At 37.6% G+C, this 18,186-nt stretch overlaps 1 protein-coding gene across 3 annotated transcripts in view; it reads left to right on the top strand.

Moving 5' to 3' along the window:
* Positions 1-18,186, top strand: part of TFDP2 (transcription factor Dp-2) — a 63,746-nt gene that overhangs the window by 5,666 nt on the left and 39,894 nt on the right. For 2 of the 3 annotated variants that reach the window (XM_074833795.1, XM_074833794.1), the window contains exons 2-3: positions 6,361-6,454; positions 13,713-13,779. In XM_074833795.1, the coding sequence (XP_074689896.1) occupies positions 6,440-6,454; positions 13,713-13,779 (82 nt within the window). In that variant the 5' untranslated portion in view covers positions 6,361-6,439. Of the gene's footprint in view, positions 1-6,360; positions 6,455-8,225; positions 8,365-13,712; positions 13,780-18,186 lie in introns of those variants that run through there. The other variant, XM_074833796.1, reaches the window with a different exon arrangement.

Here is an 18,186-nt window from a genome sequence, read left to right as displayed (position 1 = left end):
TAGAACTAAATTGGCTCACTGAGGCAGGTAGAAATGGGAGTTGTTGAGAGCATGTAGCATGGGGAAGGAATGGAAAGTGGAAGAAGTAGGGAAAAATGGAAGATCCCTTTTAGCAATGATAGCAGAGGTAGGATCTTACATCAGTGCAACTTGTTTCATGGAATTGTACCCTTCAGGTAATTTTGTGTGCTGTAATCAGTATTTGAGAGGTCATGCATCACTAGAAAAATTCCTTTTTACCTTTGTACTGAATTATAACTAAAAAAGTATGAAATTATTTGTAACCTTTACCCTTCAGAGAATACTGCCATAATTTTTAATCCATGCAAGAGTAGAGTTAATAATGGCTTTAAACTGGAACAAAGCTTCTAGCAAATTATAAGGAAAATGTAGGAAATAGTGACTAAGTCTCTTTTCATCATCAGGTTCTTTATCCCTATATAACTTGGTGATCTTTAATTAAATGCAAATGTAAAATTATCTTCAGTTCACTGGATGTTAAGATCCTTCCAGCTGCAGGGTGTAAACAAAAGTATATCTCAACAGGATGGTTAAACTGTTCCATGTATTTGTCAATGTACCAATAACTCTGGAAATTTTAAAATCTCAAAATTAAAATTCATTACAAGACCAGATTAATATCTAGAGATTCTCTTAATTTATCATATAGTATATGAGCTGGTGGTAGCAAGAAGCTTGTTTGAAGTCTCAGTAGTCAAAAAGATGCTCTTTTCAGCTGAGCTTAATTGAAAGAGGAGCTATCTCTTATCGGTAATGCACAAATACTGTCTTACCAAGATACTTTACAGTCATTCACATAGATACTAATTTTTTTTCAAATGTCAATCCATTGCTAAAATGAAATTTCTTAAGGCAAAAATACATTTGTGAAAAGGCAGTGACTCTTTACTCTGAAATGTAGTTGTACCTGCCTCTTTTCACTGAAGCAGTAGAATCCCAAATGTTCTGCTCTGTATAGTAGTCAGCTACGGAAAAAACCCTGGGCTAGAAACCTAGTTAGAGAACAAAAGATGGACTTAAAGAATAGATTATCTATTTAAAAGAACTGCAGCTAAATTTTTGTTAATTCCAAATGTATCTGTGCTGATAAAAGTTGTCCATAAAACTCAAAAATAAATTTTAGATCATGTTACTTTTTTAAGTGCTGCGTGAATGTTGTCCACTGTTCTGATGTCAAGCCCTATGTACTTTATCTGGAATGACAGTAAGCTTGTTTGGGGAATTAAAAGAGCCTTCAAAGGTTCAAGTACTCAGGAATTATTCCACATGTTTAATGTAACGTCCTACTTATTTGAGCAGTAAGGGACATCCTTCGCTTCACTGATTTTGAAATAAGCTGTGAGTGCTGCTCCTGTTCTTAGACATACAGTTTACTGCTGGTACTGCCATGACATTGGGCGTGCCTAAGAAACTGAGTCCCTTGAGGGAAGCAGTATCTAGTTCCAGGTCGATGGGATTTGGGTCTCAACACTGTCAGAACTGGACAAGCAGCAAGAACTTGAGGCTCAGAAGTGCAGTTAAGTGCATGGAGACTTTGGGCACTTTCATCTAGGGGAGAGTTTGATTACAGCTTTGGATTTTACTCCTGTGTTGTGTGTTCCTGTCACTTGTACATCCACTCAGACCTGTTTTCATCCCTGGGATTCAAGATATTCTGTAGCCTCCATCAACCGTGCTTTTGCTACTCAGGTTATAATATGTACAACAGTGAGAGTAAATATAGTGAGTAGTGGGAGTAATGGGGATGTAGCATTTGGGATCAAGCCCAAGAGTATTGAAAGGGAGCCGATTCATTTGTTGCCTCAATAGATGCTGCATGAGGTTCTTAAAGGGACATTTCCCCGATATGCTTTTAGCAGGTCACACTAAATGTTGGTTGTTCATTATATAGCTTGAGTGCCACAGTTTATACTAATTGAACTTGCATGTAGGCCTTGTCTGTTTTTCCAGGTTCTTTGTACTGTACAAACTTGAGTCATGATTACTGCTGTTGTCAGGAGGTGTCAGTTAATTTGTTCTGATGATACACTGGCATTTTGCTCAATCACTGCAACTTAGGGGAACCTGGTCAATTGTTCCTTTTGATTTCTTGAGTGTCAGCTGGTTCCCCCAAACTACAAGATGAAATCTTCACTTTCAAATTATGTTCAAGTGGTTATATCTTCTGTTTGCATCTTGGTTTAAAGCAGTCATGCTCATTTCAGTTTTATGTCATGTAGTAGTGAAAACTTCTGTACTTTAGTTTCGTAAGTTGCAGTCTTTACCTCATGTAAAAATGATTAAATGATGAAGCTTTTAAACTCACTACTCTTGTCAAGTTATTTTATTTTGTTAAAAACTCCTCATATCATTTAGCAGTCAAGTCACATAGATTTCCTTTGTTCAGTCTGTAATCACCTTGCCTGTTAGCTAGTAGGGCTTTTTTGAAGGCATATAGTTGTTCACCGTAAAAGCTGGGAAAATGAGTACCTGCAAAACCATCATGCACATCCCGGTGGGAGTTCTTTTCAAATATCTCCTAAGAGCTACTTTCTAATATTATTAAAAAAATAAAAATTACTGGGTGATAACTGAAGATGGTGACTTACTTCCCAGTCTGTGTGTGCGACTTGTTGAATACACCCCTTAGTTGGCTTTTTGAAGTTCTGCATTAAGTGACAAGCTGGATGTTATATGGACATGGATATTCCTGTCTTCTGCAGTTTGTAGGCCAAGTTTATTTCTTGTACACATAAATAAAGGATAAAACTGGGACTAAGTCATCGGAAGAGGACTTGGGGTGGGGGGAAGTTGAAAAATCAATGGAATCTTCTTAAATTTGATAACAAAGTTGTATTTCTGTTTCTTGGGGTATGAAGAAATTAATCTGACTAGTACATACAGATATTTTCACTAAAAGTGGTCCTTTTTTATATCAATGGCTTCAAAAAGGAGTTGGATATTGAAAGGTGTTTTTTAGGAACAAAATGGGGAAACACTTCCTGTGAGCAGGTGGATTTCTGATAAGTACTTTGTAATTTTGAAATTTTACTGGTCTGAAAACTGAGACACAATGAAGCAACATATGTGTAACAGGTGGTCTAATCCATGTAGATGCTGTGCATAAATTAGTGGTTTAAAACTGAGCTTGTACTGATTAATAAGGAATCTTTTGGTTACTGCTGTCTTCTGAAATCAGCCTTGTAGGACTGCAGCTTGAAAGTTAGTACTATGGAGACAGCTGTGAAGAATAGAAAATAATTTCTAGTGGAAAGGCTGGCATTATACAGGTTTCTTTTTCTTGAAACTGATGACACTTTCTTTCCTCTTGGCTGACCCTGTTACTTGGAATAATTTTCACTTTGCGATACTCTTGATCAAGTAAATTAAAAAAAACACTCCTTGGTGATGCTTAAAATCATTCTAGTATACTAAAATATCTCTATGTTTTTTCTGTGTTCCATGAAGACTTTTCATTGTAATAGTTTAGGTAACTGTCCAATAGCTGTCTTAATTTGTAGATGTTTAATACTGATGTAATACTTACATAAATGACACTTCCTGTTGTGAAGTGGAAGTGCCCGCTGGGACTGGGGAGAATCTTTGCTGGTCTACGTGAAGGTGTGATACGTGAAGTACTGATAAGAATTTGGGAAAGCTAAAGAAAACCAGCATAAGTTTGGTAAAGCTTAATTTTCAGAGGCAGAAAATAGACTGTTATGGTAATGGGCTTTATTCTTTTCTACTATTGGGTTTTAGCCAGTATGTGTATCTTAAAGGGAAAATTTTAAAATTAGACTTTGGACCATAGAAAATAAACCTGTGAAGGAATATAATATTTTTCTGCAGATAACTCTTTTCTGTTTTGTATTGTTTCTTGTACTAGGATTCAGCTTCAGTATCACTGAAACTTCAGAATAGATCTGGCTTTTAACTTGTAACGAGAATAGGTACAGATAAACTCTTGTACTGTTTTGTTGTAACTAGAGCTTGATTATCTGGGCTTCTGTAAATTTAATGCCCAAACTGGCTTTTTAATGTCATTGGCATAAGTGATTAGGCAACATATGTTCTAGAAGAAACAACTCAAAGTTTACAGACAGTTCGCTTGGCTCACTGTACTGTATGATACTTGACCAAAAGGCAAAATTGTGGGAGTGGATTATAAAGCAAGTTTTAAATTATGAAGGAACAACCTTAGTTCAAATAAAGCAATCTTTGTGTCTCATGTGCTTTGGGCTCTAAACCTGCCTTTATGCAGCTTCCATTTCAGTAGAAACCAGCTAAAGAACAAAAAGGTTGAGTTTTATGTTTCTGTATCTGTGTGGTGCAAGCTGTCAAACAGCAATAGGGAATGAAGAGAATCTCCATTTTGAGGCCATCTGTGTGGGTTCTTTTGTCTGAACCTGACAAGAGGTCATGGCAGATGGTGGGGTCACAAAGTCTGGCTTCTCGAGCTTGACAAAATGTGTTCATAAACCTGGAAGAATACCAACTGTTCGTACTGGCTGAAGAGCATTGTGGCAAAGGACTGTAATAGTTTATGGACAATACCTTCTGGATCACTAAGCTTGACAGCAAATAACTTGTCAAAGATGAAACTAGTTTGCTTATGTGTAAACGGATTAAAACTGCTTAGCAAATGTGTCCTTAACTATGTTTTATTTGAGTAAATTACTTGTAAAGCCTCTTAAAGCAAGAGAGGGAGGTCAGACTGCATCATGAATTTTGGCCAGAGCTCCGGATGATGTATTTGGAGAGTTTGTGTGGAACGAGGAGGAAGGTGGAAAAAGAAAAGGCACGTAGATCATAATTTTCAGACACAATGCAAGGATTCAGTATTTGCTCTTTGCCATGAGCACTTTATGGCTTTTCTGTGGCTCTTCTTTGGGTTTCAGGAGTGCTACACAGATCCAGTAGCCCCTTTCCCCAGGGTGTGAATAGATTATCTCTCTGTAGTGTTCTTTCTGAAGGCAGAGAAAAACTTCTTATTTTCTTGGATGTTTTGTTGTGAAACTAAAACAAGTTTTCATGGGAGAATGTCTTAGTAGACAGAATTGTGTGGTGATCATGTGCTGAAGTAACTGCTTAATTATGGCTGCTATAAATTGAGGCACTAAGGAAGATAAATATAACTCATTCAACAGGAAATGGAGAACACCTCTAAGTTGAATAAAATGTTTTTCCATTAACTCTAATAACAGTTTAATTGATACGATGTCTGAATAAACCAAAAAACAAATCTATAGAAACATCTGGAATTTAAAATTCTTCTGATTTGTCCAAAACCACTAAAGCAGTGGTGGTTACCAGAGTTCCCCATTAGCTACATACTCTACTGAAACAATTTTTGGCACTTTTCTAGAAGGGAGATGAAGACACTGGCTATTCTCAAACTTTGCATAGGTTAAAATACAGAGGAAATAGCATGGATTGCACCTTGCTTTTGTAGCTGGTGAGTTCTGCTGTAAATGGTTGTGACTCATATTTGTAACTAGTTCAGGCATCTTCCAAAAGATTTTGCTCAATTGATTCCACACTTGAAAGTGTGAACAGTTCTCCCTCTCTTATACATCAAAGTGCAATTCAGATGTCTTTTGTAGTCCATTTTTTAACAGCAAGTAATACTTATAAAGTACTTTTGAAGTACTTAAATGCTTTGTCAAGTTAATTCTGTCTTTAAAATGGTTTGTGCTGCCAGCATTGATTTGTAACTTTTCTTCTGTTTTCTGTAAGACTCCTGGAAACTTTGATTTAAAAAAGAAGTCACTTTATTTTTGGGTATACCAAAATGTTTGTCTCCTCCTGGAATTCTAGTATTATAATTCTAGTTACATAGGGTTAATAAAAAGCCTGAAAATATTAAAAAGATTATTTTGAATCGGAATGATTTTTCCTAAAATTACTTAATGTTTGCTATGTATGTACGTTTCATAGTATTTCCTACTTTTTATCAAGATCTTTGGATGTCTGCAGCGATGGAATTAGAAACTTTCTCTGTTGTTGGATGCTTAAGACACAATGGAGAGAATTAATTCACTTTCAGTTTTTAGTCAATCTGCATTAGATGCAAATGATTACATGGTTTTAGTTACAGGACTTTAGTAATGTTATGGCATGCTTTGCTAGCACATTAATATAGTTAGTCTTCTATGTAAGTTGGGCCTTTATATATAAGATTACGTCTCTGCCTATTCCCAGCAATGTACATTCCTAGTATCTGTGCAGAACCTGACTATTGTGGTGACTGATTTTATCAAAAAGTAAAGAAAAAAAATCTCTCCTCTGGAGATGCAGGGTTTCAGCTAGAGGGGTAACTGAAAATGTGTTAACTAAGATATTTTATTAACTTTTTTACAGGATGTTTGTTTTAAAGATTCTGTGAAGATGAAAAGGGATATCTTATGGTTTTACGGAATATAAAGCAACATTGTCTGACATGACGGCAAAAAATGTAAGTATAATTCTACAATGTGTATTACTTTTTATATTGGCGTGCTACCAGTCACTTCTGGCTTTCAGAATTTGAAGATCTTTGTGTTTGATTTCCATACAAGAAATCAAACACAAAGACCTTCAAATTCAAAGATCTTGTCCAATTTTTGAATGCCACAAATGTGTGGCCCAGAATTTTCTGCAGTATTTTGATAAATTTAAACTGCTTAGAGCCTCTTTAAAGATGTGGAGTTTACTCAGCTATAGGTCAGGTTGATAACTGGGGCAATGCTTTATGCTGTTTCCTTATTGATCCTTAGGGGTCCCTTTCATCTTGAGATACTCTGTGATTGGATGATTCCTTTAACGTTGCTCAAAACTTACCAGAGAGCTTCTCACTTTGTTGAAGCATCTCACCTTTGCACCGGACTAAAATCCTACTTAATTCAAGTCTCAAAACTGAAGAAAGAACAGACAGACGGCATATTTCTTTACTAATGTTGGTACACTCTTGGTTTCTAGAAGACTGAGGGCCTTCCTGTTTCTTCGTCTGCCCCACTAACAAGCCTGTAGTGTGGTGTCTAGGGGCTCCATATTTGACTCCCCTATCCTGAGTTCTGAGGAAGCTTATTAAATGTCTAACATCCAGACCTTAAGTTTCTGCCTAATTAGCTGTGCTTCCTGAGGTACACAATCTGTATAGAGAACAGTTCGGATTAAGCTTGGTGGTCAGTGAGTTGAGTATGACTTTGAGTCCTGGGCAATTTACCTGTTGACTGTCTTTGATAGGGCATCCTGCAGTCTAATTAAGTCTGAACAGCTTTAGGAACCAGCATGACTAAGGTAGTACAGTACAAGTGCAGGTAACCCTAGGATGGCTCTGTGCTCAGTAACTGCAAAAGCCTTTGTGCATATTTGATTAGACTGATGCCAAGGGCATAGTTTGGTTACATGCATTCTCAAGCCTTGGAAATTTCTTTTTTTGTTGGCCTTATTAATAGTTTCATTTGTTGTGTAATTCCAGTAAGGCTTTCAGATGTCTTATGTCTGACTGATTCAAGCTGACCAAGCCATAAATAAATTGATGTGTATATGCAAAGGCCTTTTACTTACTTATTTCATAGGCCATATTCAACTGTAGTATAAATAGGTAATTCTACTGATGTATGTGGAACAGCTGCACAAATCCACATCGTTTGTGGTTTTGACCTTTTGTTCAATGCAGTCAAAGGATAAATACCAGTGCCAATAAAATCCATGGAGTGTTGTATGAAGCGTCATAGAGTGATGTAGGTTGGAAGGGATCTCGGGACACCACCTACTCTGGTGCTTTGCGTAAAGCTCTTTGACACCTGAATTCAGAACTCAGTTGCTTGGTGCTTTGTTCAGGGCTGCTCAGGGCTTTGGGTTTTGAAAACCTCTGAGGACAGACACAACATTCAGTCTGGGCAACATACTCTTGTGCTGAATATAGAAATATTTTTTGGTTTTGTTGTTTAACACAAGGCTATAGTTATTTTATAGAACAAATATTTTATTGGTATGTATGTTTTGAAATTTTGTATATTAAGCTATGCAAACCTAGTTATTTAGCTAATGCTTATGGGTTTATTTAAAAAAAAACGGTTACTGTGGTGCAGATGAAAGTAGAACTCAGTTTTCATGTTAAGTATACGTGTTCAATGGATTTGCAAAATAAGTAACAGTGTAAAAACAAGGGTGTTCATATGCTTTCTGTCCTTATTTGTAGCACTTCTTCAGGATTTCCCAACCTTAGTTACTCAGAACTGCACACTCAGACCGACAGTGTCAGCTCTAGTGTTTTCTATTGCTGTTAGAAGGCCCAAGAATGCTTCTGAATTTGCAGAGTTCCAGGGTTAAGCATATGTCTATGGCTTTCTGCAGTCTGAAATCTATTTCAAATGTAAGGTTAGTGTTTGTCTGTTACACTGTCTGAAATATTTTCATGATTTGCAGAGCGAGTTGAGGGAGAGAGCTTCTCTGCAGAAGTCTTTCCATCTTTTTTTTCTTTCTGTTGAAACATCAAGGAAAGGGAACTTTAAAGTGCTAGAATTTGGACATCTTTTGGGAGGCTCTTAAAGGGCACGTACCTTTTATCAAACATGTACTCATCAGGAAGCTGTCACCTCTGTGTTCTAAAATCACTACCCCTCAACTGGGATGCAGTAGTCTCAGGATGTTAGGATGCTCCTAATGTATTGCAAGAACAAAGTGCAGTGAGCTTAGGCTAAAATGTCTTTGCATCTCACATGAATAAGCTCTGTTGAGCACCCTTGTCTCCATGGAAGCTTGCATTTCAAGCGTATGGAAAAATGTTTCCATAGGTTGAATGTGTATGTAAGATGAATGTCATTCCCCATCACTGTTTTTGCTTGCTAACTTTTTGAGTACATGATGGGAGAATTTTCAAGACTGGGATAACTGCTCACTTTCTCAAAATGCAGGACACTTTCTAGTATCTGCTTGTGGAACATTGCTTATGGGTAATTTGATTTTCCTTAGAAAACAAATCTGACCAAAACAGCTATGAATAATAAAATGTTGAATAAAAGTTACGGATTCTCTCAGAGATTAGATGTTTACATGCATACGTACATACACATTGTACCCAGATGTAATTTAAATCACCCTGTCATTATGGCTTTTTCATTAATTGCTTATATCAGGGGTTCTCAACCTTTCCTTCACCACGGACCCCCTTTAAATACCTTTTGTGGCCACAGACCACCAAGACCTAATTCAAGATTTAAAGCACTAGACTGCATCAAATATTTATTTCAATTTTCTCATAAAGGGTCTTCAAATTTGGAGAGAGGGGGAAATGTTAATCTATTAATACACACACTCCTATTATAATATCTTTATTGCAATGATTCCGTATGAATTTAAAATAATAGCATCGACGCTCTTCTTGCTCAAATGGCCCATGTTACGGTATTTAACGTGCTAATTCCGAATTTGATGCCAATTTTTACATTAAAATTTGATTATAAGTTTTTACAATTCTTCTCACATCCCCCCTTGTTTGTCTGTGTTCAGTCACCGTATATTTTTGTTTATGGGTCCAGGGCCACCACTTGGAGGAACAGACTTTAGCCCCATTGTGGCCCTAAAGAGGGCGGTTGGGTTAAGAAAATGTCTTTAAGAGAAAAACTGCCAAGTTACAGTGGGTCCCACCAACCATACTAGCACCAAATATCCTAGCGTGTCAGGGCAGGCAGGGGCAGGGGGGCTTGAGTATGAGAGGAGCATTGAGGGGAGGGGGCTGTGGGAAAAGGAAGTGCAGTGCTTGCCGCAGGCCAGACCAAATGTTTCTGGGCTGGACGTTCCCCACCCCTGCTTTAAGCCTTCACGGACCCCGTGTGACGACATCGCAGCCCCCAGGCGTCTGCGGACCACAGGTTGAGAACCACTGGCTTATATCATAAAATGAATTTTTCTTGCCTGTTTTGTACTTTCATTCCCATCTGTCCTTCAGGTAAGAAGGCACCAAAACAGTATTGAGAAAAGGGGGAAAAATGAGCAAATGCTCATGGTAAACTTATTTTTAGGACAGCAGATTATTTGAATAAGACTGTTAGTTTTGATTGTCTGATCTGAATTTATATCCATGTGCTTATAAAGATATTTGTCACTGCTTCTCAGGGGGTGGTTGTCATAGGTGAGGTTAGTTAAATGGCTGTAATAGTTCTCCTTTCACATGTCAATATGGAAAAAGACTAGTTAGTTTACCTGCTGAAGTTGGTCAGGAGGGCCTTAACCAAGCCTTAACACCTGTCTTACACAGAAAACTTCAAAAACAATGTAAAGGACACTAGCTGTTCTGCACTGATAGTCCATGCAGGTTTCTTTCAGTTTATAGTGAGAGCATCCTTTTTAGGTCCTGCCTGAGTTGTTTCTGTAAGTGACACTACTACAGTTTGTCTACAGATGAGTCTGTTGGGGCTTACGGCCAGTTAATGGATTTACAACTTCTACATGCTATAGTCTGGATTAATTCTAGGAGAGAGAGAACAAGAACTTTTCAGATTAATGGGAAAGTTAATTTCTGTAAGGAAAGGGAAGGATTGCAGGCAGAGACTTGCTACCTGAACGGCATGTCAAGCAGTGGAGAAGGCTGATAAGCTACAATAGCAGCTTGTGACAGTTTGCCCCATCCAAGACTCTGGTTGTGATTCTTTTTTTTTTTTTCTTTTCTTTCCCCTTGCCCCATTTGGAAACTTCTTAGTCACCTACTAGGAAAGGGGAAAAAAAAACTTGATGAAAATATTCAGTAGGATGCAAAGACCTGCCAAGTGCTTGCTTCTCTTACTTAATGGCTGGATTCATCTTGCTGCAGATGGACAGAAGTAGGAGTTCAGGTCCTGCCGTACTCAGTAATCCAGACACTCTGGGGCAGCATTACAAAGCAGAAATATCATGCGAGCCATACAGAAAGTAATAAATGATACCTGTGTAAGCATTGCTGATTTCAGCTTAGGAGTGGTTAAATGACAGGACTCCCAGAAGCAGTGGGTGGTACGGTGTCCAGATAACAACATGGCCTGGGACCTCTCTGACATCGAAATGGAATACTATAAAGTTCTTGTTCTGCTGCAGTATTGTAATACTGCATCACACTTTGCTTTTTTTCTGAGGGCTTAGTTATGATAATTCTTCTGTAAGATCTGCCACACTTCTCATTTAAGTTCTCATGAAATTCAAGTTTGTTTTCAAGCTCTTCTAAACTTAGATACAAAGATTATAAAATTGAGAAGGGCTCCTGTTCATTGGATGCTCTTTATAAATGTGTTACTAGGACTATCATCATGAAAATACATATTTCTATGCAAATTAAAATTCTGCTGAAGTTTTGTATCATTTGGATCACTGAAATACAAGATACACCGAAAAAAGAACTCAAGTAATTTGTTGCATCTCCTTAAATATTGAATTAGTTAAATAATCAAAATGTTTCAGAGAATTAAATGTAAATGTTTGAATATTCATAGCAGGTGAAGAGTCATCCTGGGCTGACAGTGCATATGTATATTATCTTCAGTGTTTAATTGAAGCACCGATATGAATCAACAGGGAAATGTACAGTTGTAAATCTAGAGAGGAAGGTTCAATTGTGAACAAATTGCAGTGCTGCCTTTGAAGATGTTCAAGGGACTTGTAATTCTTTTCCTTTCTCTTGGAACGAGTTAAGGCCCTTATATCTAACACTTGATACTTATCCCTGTGGCTCCCCTGTTCCTTCTCTGAATTGAAGTTTTGTCCTATTTGTATTCTGTTTCTTGCAGAGGAAAGGTCCTAGGGAGAAGTTGATAATATTATTACTTGTGCAAAGGCAGCAGTAGTATGATGGAAGATTGCTGGCTCTTCATCTCAGCTTTGCAGTCGTAATGCCCTTTCAATGCTGTATGCTATGCAATTTACTAACCCCTCCAACTTCTATTTTAAACATCTCAAGAATACATTTTCAGTGTGAGGAATCATTGTGACCTCTTATCACATGGGCTTTCCTTGCCGCCCGGAGGGAAGAATACTAGAATGCTGCTGTTTTCCCTATGGACCTGCTACCAAAACGTGACAGGAGACGTTTTGCGTTTGTTTTCATGTCTTCCTACTCTCTCCCCTGCTCAAATCCAGGCGTTCCTGTTCACGTCCTCCCCGGCCCTGCTGCATTGCCTCTGCACCGCTGCCACCTGGTGGGAGACAAAAGGGAAACGGAGAGGAAAAAATGAGACAGACTTGCTCTGTTTCAAAAGCCACTTCTGGTGATATCATGGTCTGCAACAACCAAAGCACTTGGTTGCCCATTGGAAATAGTATATGACTATTATATTGGGTGTGACAGGAAAGAGCAAGTCTGATGCAGACAACGTTTGAGATAAATTGATGAACTATACTGAGCATCTCAAGGGCTTGTTTACAGAAGCATGTAACTTAGCTCATTTAGGCAGTATTTTACGATCAGGGTAGTGCAGCAACAGTTAATGTTCGTATGTTGCTCCCGATGGTGAAAAAATCTTAATTAGAAGCAGTTTCAAAAGAGTCTGTCACAGTGCTTTGTGCAGATTTTCCCCTTCAAAACTTACTTGCGAATAGAAGTTCTCTAGAGGAACTGAGCGATCGAATGCTTGTAGTAGGTATTTTTTGTTCTTGTGTAGTTTATTTTAGTGTTATGTTACTACTGTTTAATCTGCCTGCAATTAAATGATTCTCTTATTTGATATTATTAAAATTCTACAAGCGGCCCTAGTATATGTTCCATTACTACATACATCTGTAAAATAAAGCAAAAATTTGATCCTTGATTGTATGATTTGTATTTTTTAGCTTGGATACCTGAAGCCTTTGTCCCAATTATTTACAGAAGTACTCATATTTTGTATTTTAAAAATAGAGTTTGTAGTATTTAGTTGGAATTGTCTACTGTTCCAACAGAGCGCAATCCCTCAGCACCTATCACAGCTTCTATCTCGGAAGCAAAACAAAATGCTTTGTTGAACAGAGGTTACTAAGGTGGTGCAGACATAATGCTCTGAAACTGCAGAATGCCTTACCATTACCTGCTGTTGCTGGGCCCGTCCCTTGTTAGCTGGGATCTGAGGGACTTTCCATCTCTTCCCTCTGTCGTCCAGGAACAAGTGATCTTGCATTTTTCTATACAAACTCCACCTTTCTATGCTTTGTGTACATGCCAAAATCTGAGATGCAGCATTCTGTATATGATTTAAGTTCTCTATGTCTCTGGTAATTTACCCTCGGAGTAAATCAGTTTATATCTGAAGACTAGGGAATGTATTTAAAATGCCTCCATAGTCACATCTCCTCAGGCCTGCACACGGTGCAGCTTAGTACTGAGAACACTGGACAGCAGGCAGATCTCTGCTATGTTATTGGTGACAGCTGCTATGTTTGACATGGAGAGGACAGTGACTTACACCATAATAGCCAGAATGCGCTGCTTGGGTCATGTATGGTACAGTATCAGAATATTTAGGGGTTTTTTAGGTAAGAACTTAGTTAAAATTAGAGTTTGTCTTCATATATACACAGTAAATGTCTTGGATCCTTTGCCTTTAATTTCATGCTCTTGTTAGACTCTACTATCCATAGGATTATGATATTTCAGAAATGCAGAACAGATTACTTTCATAATACTGTATTTTGTACACACAGTACATTTTTATCATGTAAATTAGTTGCATACTAGAAAACATAGAAAGATTTATCATATTTAAAGACTTCAAAACTGTTTTGTTCAGGTTGGTGTGACTTCCACAAATGGAGACCTGAAAGGATTTATAGATCAGAACCAGAGTCCAACAAAAGGTAAGAAAGTTCTATTTGTATACATAGAAAAGAAGCATACATTAAGACTTATTTCTCTCTTATATTTACAAAATTAGTATTATTGCTGATTTCACTGCATATAGTTGGTTCAGTTCTGGGAGACTCGGAATTTATATGTTCAAAATGTATTTCATACATCCACACTGGTAGATATTTTATTACTGACGTGCAAGTGTCAATAACAAAGATTTGTAAGATCTTCAGGTTTTCAGAGGGGAAAAGAGAGTGTAGTAAAAATAATTAGAGGATAAAATAAGCCTTTTTCTTTCCTTGATGGTGAATCGTGTGCTGAATCTCCTGATTTCCACACCACCCTTAAAGTTCCCACACTGTTGTAGTCCAAATGGGAGAGAAAGTTAAGCATAACTTCATGGTCAGTGATATCTTGTGGTACTTTTATAAGCATTCTGGGTAATTTACAATAATATTTTGTCCTATCCCATTTCATCTTAGCATTTTTAGATTTATCACTTCTGACTCTAAAAGTGTGTTGGCAGTCAGAACTGCTATAGGATTCCAGGAAAATAAAACTGCAACCCCACTTATCAGTATTAGAAAACTTCAGGATTTACAGTTCAGGAAACTGCTTTGATCAACCTTTATAAGTAAATACTGTTTTGCTATTATCCACTGCAGTAAACAAATGCATGTACTAGCTGGAAGAATGATTTTTGGCTCATCACGACAGTTTAGGTGCATCAGACTTCAGAGTCTGGAAACATGAGAGAGTCTAAACAGAAAATGGCTAGAGCTACAGTATCTTCCTAGTTTTCTAAACTGTGCAGAACATTACAGACTGGTTTTAGGCCTTTGATAATTTATTGTGCACTGGTGAGATAATTGCCCTTCATGTTTCATTATTTTGTGATTATTGTGTCACAATACTAGGGAAAAAGACGTAAGTCTTTTCAACATTTTCAAATAATTTCTGTGAGACAAGCAGTTGATTTGTTCAGAGAATAACCAAATTGGATAACTTTATAAAGTATAGGACATTACTGTTAGTAGTAATAACTCATTGATCCTTATCCCAGTCTTTATTAGGTTTTTCTTTTGGGATGATGAATGTATTATTTACCTCCATTCTTCTACACTTTCTAAAATGTTATGCTGTAATGATTTTTCAGTGTTTTAACCTTGAGGTATAATTAAAAATCACTGACATCTCTGTTGAGATATAACATCTTGTTCACACAAATATTCCATAAAAGCTGGAAAAACCTGCATGCCGGTATCTAAGCTGTCTCGTACTTTCAGTCTGAAGTATCCTTTACTTACTTCTGGCATGTCCACTGTTGAACTCTGGAAATTAAGGAGACGGGAAGAAACTCCAAACAGGCATTCAGATCTACTGTCTCTTAACAGGGCTTTGTGAACTTCCTAATGAATACAGTTTTTATTTGTTTATCCATTATTTAAGTTATCTTATTTGCTTTAGTAAAAATAAAGGCAATTTATTGCTCCATATCTGGGCCTGTTCATAATGTGCCTTCACAGTGTTCTTAGACTGAAGCATGGTGGATTTTTTGATATGTTCAAGAGCAAAAGAGACAGGCCAGTTGCTCAAATAAGGATCTTCTTGAAAGCATCAGATTTCAAGTGCTAGAAATTTTTCTTTAGAAAAGTTGCATTTAATTTTTTTCTTTCCAAAAAGATAATTATTTGTGGCTTGTGTTTATTTGTGGTCTGCATCTAGCACAAACATACTAATTTAGTACCAATCTTACATTAAAGGAACACTTCAGATTCCAGTCCCGAGCCATGAGCACATAGAATTCTTGCAAGTTTTATTCATCATCTTGTTTTTTTAATGAACTCTGATCTTTTATATACTATGAAATCTATTGTGTAATCCTGGTTTTCCTGGGTTTAATTTTGAAGAATGCTGGACTGTTCTAAGTAAACCCACTGCTCTGCCACTTTGCCTAATAACAGTAGACTGCAGCCTGGCTCTTTGAGGATGCTGTTTCAAACTGCAGGAGAATGTCTTGAAAGATTTCCCAAATCAGCTGTTGCTCTTTCTGTACTCACATAGCTGCAGTCTCATTCTGTAACACAGCACCACTAGATAATGTAGGGGAAATTTTTTGGCTTTTTCACACTAAAAATGTGTAATCAAAATAGGTAATCACTTGACCCCTGTGCTCTAAAATTACTTTCTCTGCTTTTTTTCCATTCACAGGCTTAAATTTCAAAATCTCTTTTCTCCCCGAGTTTTTCCCTTGAACCATCTGAAGCAGTAGTAACTGTTGCTGCTGTTCCAGTGTGTTTAATCAGGCTTCATTTATCTTTCCTACCATGACCTGTAGTGTCCATGCACAACCTCTGGATATTTTTCAGGTTTATTTTGCTGCAGGAGAAGTTAATGCTCACAGACTGCTTAGGTATTGCAATCTAATCTGTAAGTCTTAAAGTACTGCTGTGTCACTTCTGCTGATTTTTAAATCTGAATTACTGTTTCTAAATAGGTTGACAGGTTGTCTGGTTTATTTGGGGGTTCAGTTTTCTTATTACTTGCTTGTTTCCTGTGTTTGTTAGTAAACACTGTGGTCTTCTTGCTGTAGCTTTTTTGATTCAGGCTTTTTAGAATACTTTCAGTATTTTTTTTATTCCTTGTATAGATGATGTGTGGGGAAAAAAAAGCATTTCTAGTACCTGATGTATCTAAATGCAGTACCTGGTGTATCTAAATTACTAAGGAATTCATGTTTTAAATGTGATAAATTCAAAATCAAAGCACATAGATCCAAATTTATAATCCTTATAAAAAGACTTACTGCTTAATTCTGAAGGGAACTAGATTTTTCTTTCTAGGTGTGCCTAGAAGAAATATCACAGTGCTCAGCAGACCATTAACTCAGAATGTTGTTCACTTTGTTTAGTGAACAATTCCTGTTCAGCAGACAATTTACTTTCCTATATTTGTTACTTTTAACTCATGGTAACAGGGTCTTTTGGCTAAAGGATTTCCACTTGGAGCTTGTTTCCTCTGCTTGAAATGAACACTCATTGGATCTGAGAGGGAACGCCACATGCAGATGGCTCTTAACTAATGGCCAGGGACTTGCCTAATGCCAGGGACTGCTTGTTGCAAGGTCGGTCATTGGGTAAAATATTTGAAGTAGTCCACACAGCACTCTCTGGATATCTCCTTTCTGAAAGTCATTCTCACTCAGTCTTTGACATACTAGATTCTTACTGTTACAGTTTGAATTGTTCAGCTATGGCAAACTGGGCTGACTATGCTTCATTTCCTTATCTGAAAGTACCTGGCGGGCTAGTGATTAAAATTATTTCTGTAGGAGACGAGCATTTTAATTCTCTCAGACAGGAAAAAATTGGCCCTGGTTCTTACTCTTCAATGAATGAATACTCTTGGGTTACTGAATGCAAAAGGGTTCTTCCCTACATGTTCTGGAGAACAGATGATTGTTGCTGTTCTTAGCCTTGGGGACAGATCTGTATGTATGTGTTACGTGTTCTTCTAGTGCTTTTGTCATGGATCGTGCCCATTGGGAGAAACTCCTGGTGTGCTCCATGCTAACAAGACTGACACACTCAAGTGTGGGCAGAACTTTGGTGCCTAATAAAGTTTTTGACAACTAAGGTACTCCATTACTTAGGCAAAATCCTGGTGTAAGTGGCAAGATGTCTTTGTGGAGTTGGCCTGTTCCGTTAAAATTAAGTATAATAGTTCAAGCTAGTTCTTAAACAGGTATAATTAGGTTTGTGAGTTGGATATTCATGGTTCAGTTATGGTTTTGGGGTGATTGTTTCAAGCTGTGGATGAATTAAATCAGACATACTGTAGAGTTCATGTTGAAAAGTTGCATGTGTAGGCAGGAGAATTTAAAATTTAATAGTTTGGGAAACATTCCCAGTCAGTAAGTTAAACAGTTCCAGTTTTGTAATTCTGTTCATATATATTATAAAAATGGAAAGTCAAATCCTTTCCCACTGATTCCAAGCAGAGGGCACGTCTGTATTACCACTTGGCCACTTGCCCTGTAAAGCTGCCTCGCCTGCCCTCTGGGCATCCACAGGGATGCCCGTGGCTTTGAGGGCTCCATTCTAGTTCAAGGAGTAGTCCCAAGGCTACCTGATCTGCTGAGCGTTAGAGTTGCGTAGGTACGAAGCCCTGTAATAAAATCAAGGTTTGCAATCAGATATGACTTGCAAAGTCATTTTAGTAGTCAAAGAAGCTGCTGCTTCTCGGCTGTAAGTTCAGTGAGATGTGGTGCCCTCAGGTGAGCACACTTAATTCAGCACACTCAAAATGATTTAATTCGTTACCCTCTGCAGTGACAGGTAAAGGGACAGCATGTCCTGAAGATTCCTTTAAACAAAACAAGATACACAGAGAACTCCAAAATGGAAAGCAACTGC

Source organism: Strix aluco, chromosome 9 (assembly GCF_031877795.1).
Source record: "Strix aluco isolate bStrAlu1 chromosome 9, bStrAlu1.hap1, whole genome shotgun sequence".
NCBI classification, from domain to species: domain Eukaryota; kingdom Metazoa; phylum Chordata; class Aves; order Strigiformes; family Strigidae; genus Strix; species Strix aluco.
This window is presented reverse-complemented; position numbering and strand designations above follow the sequence as displayed.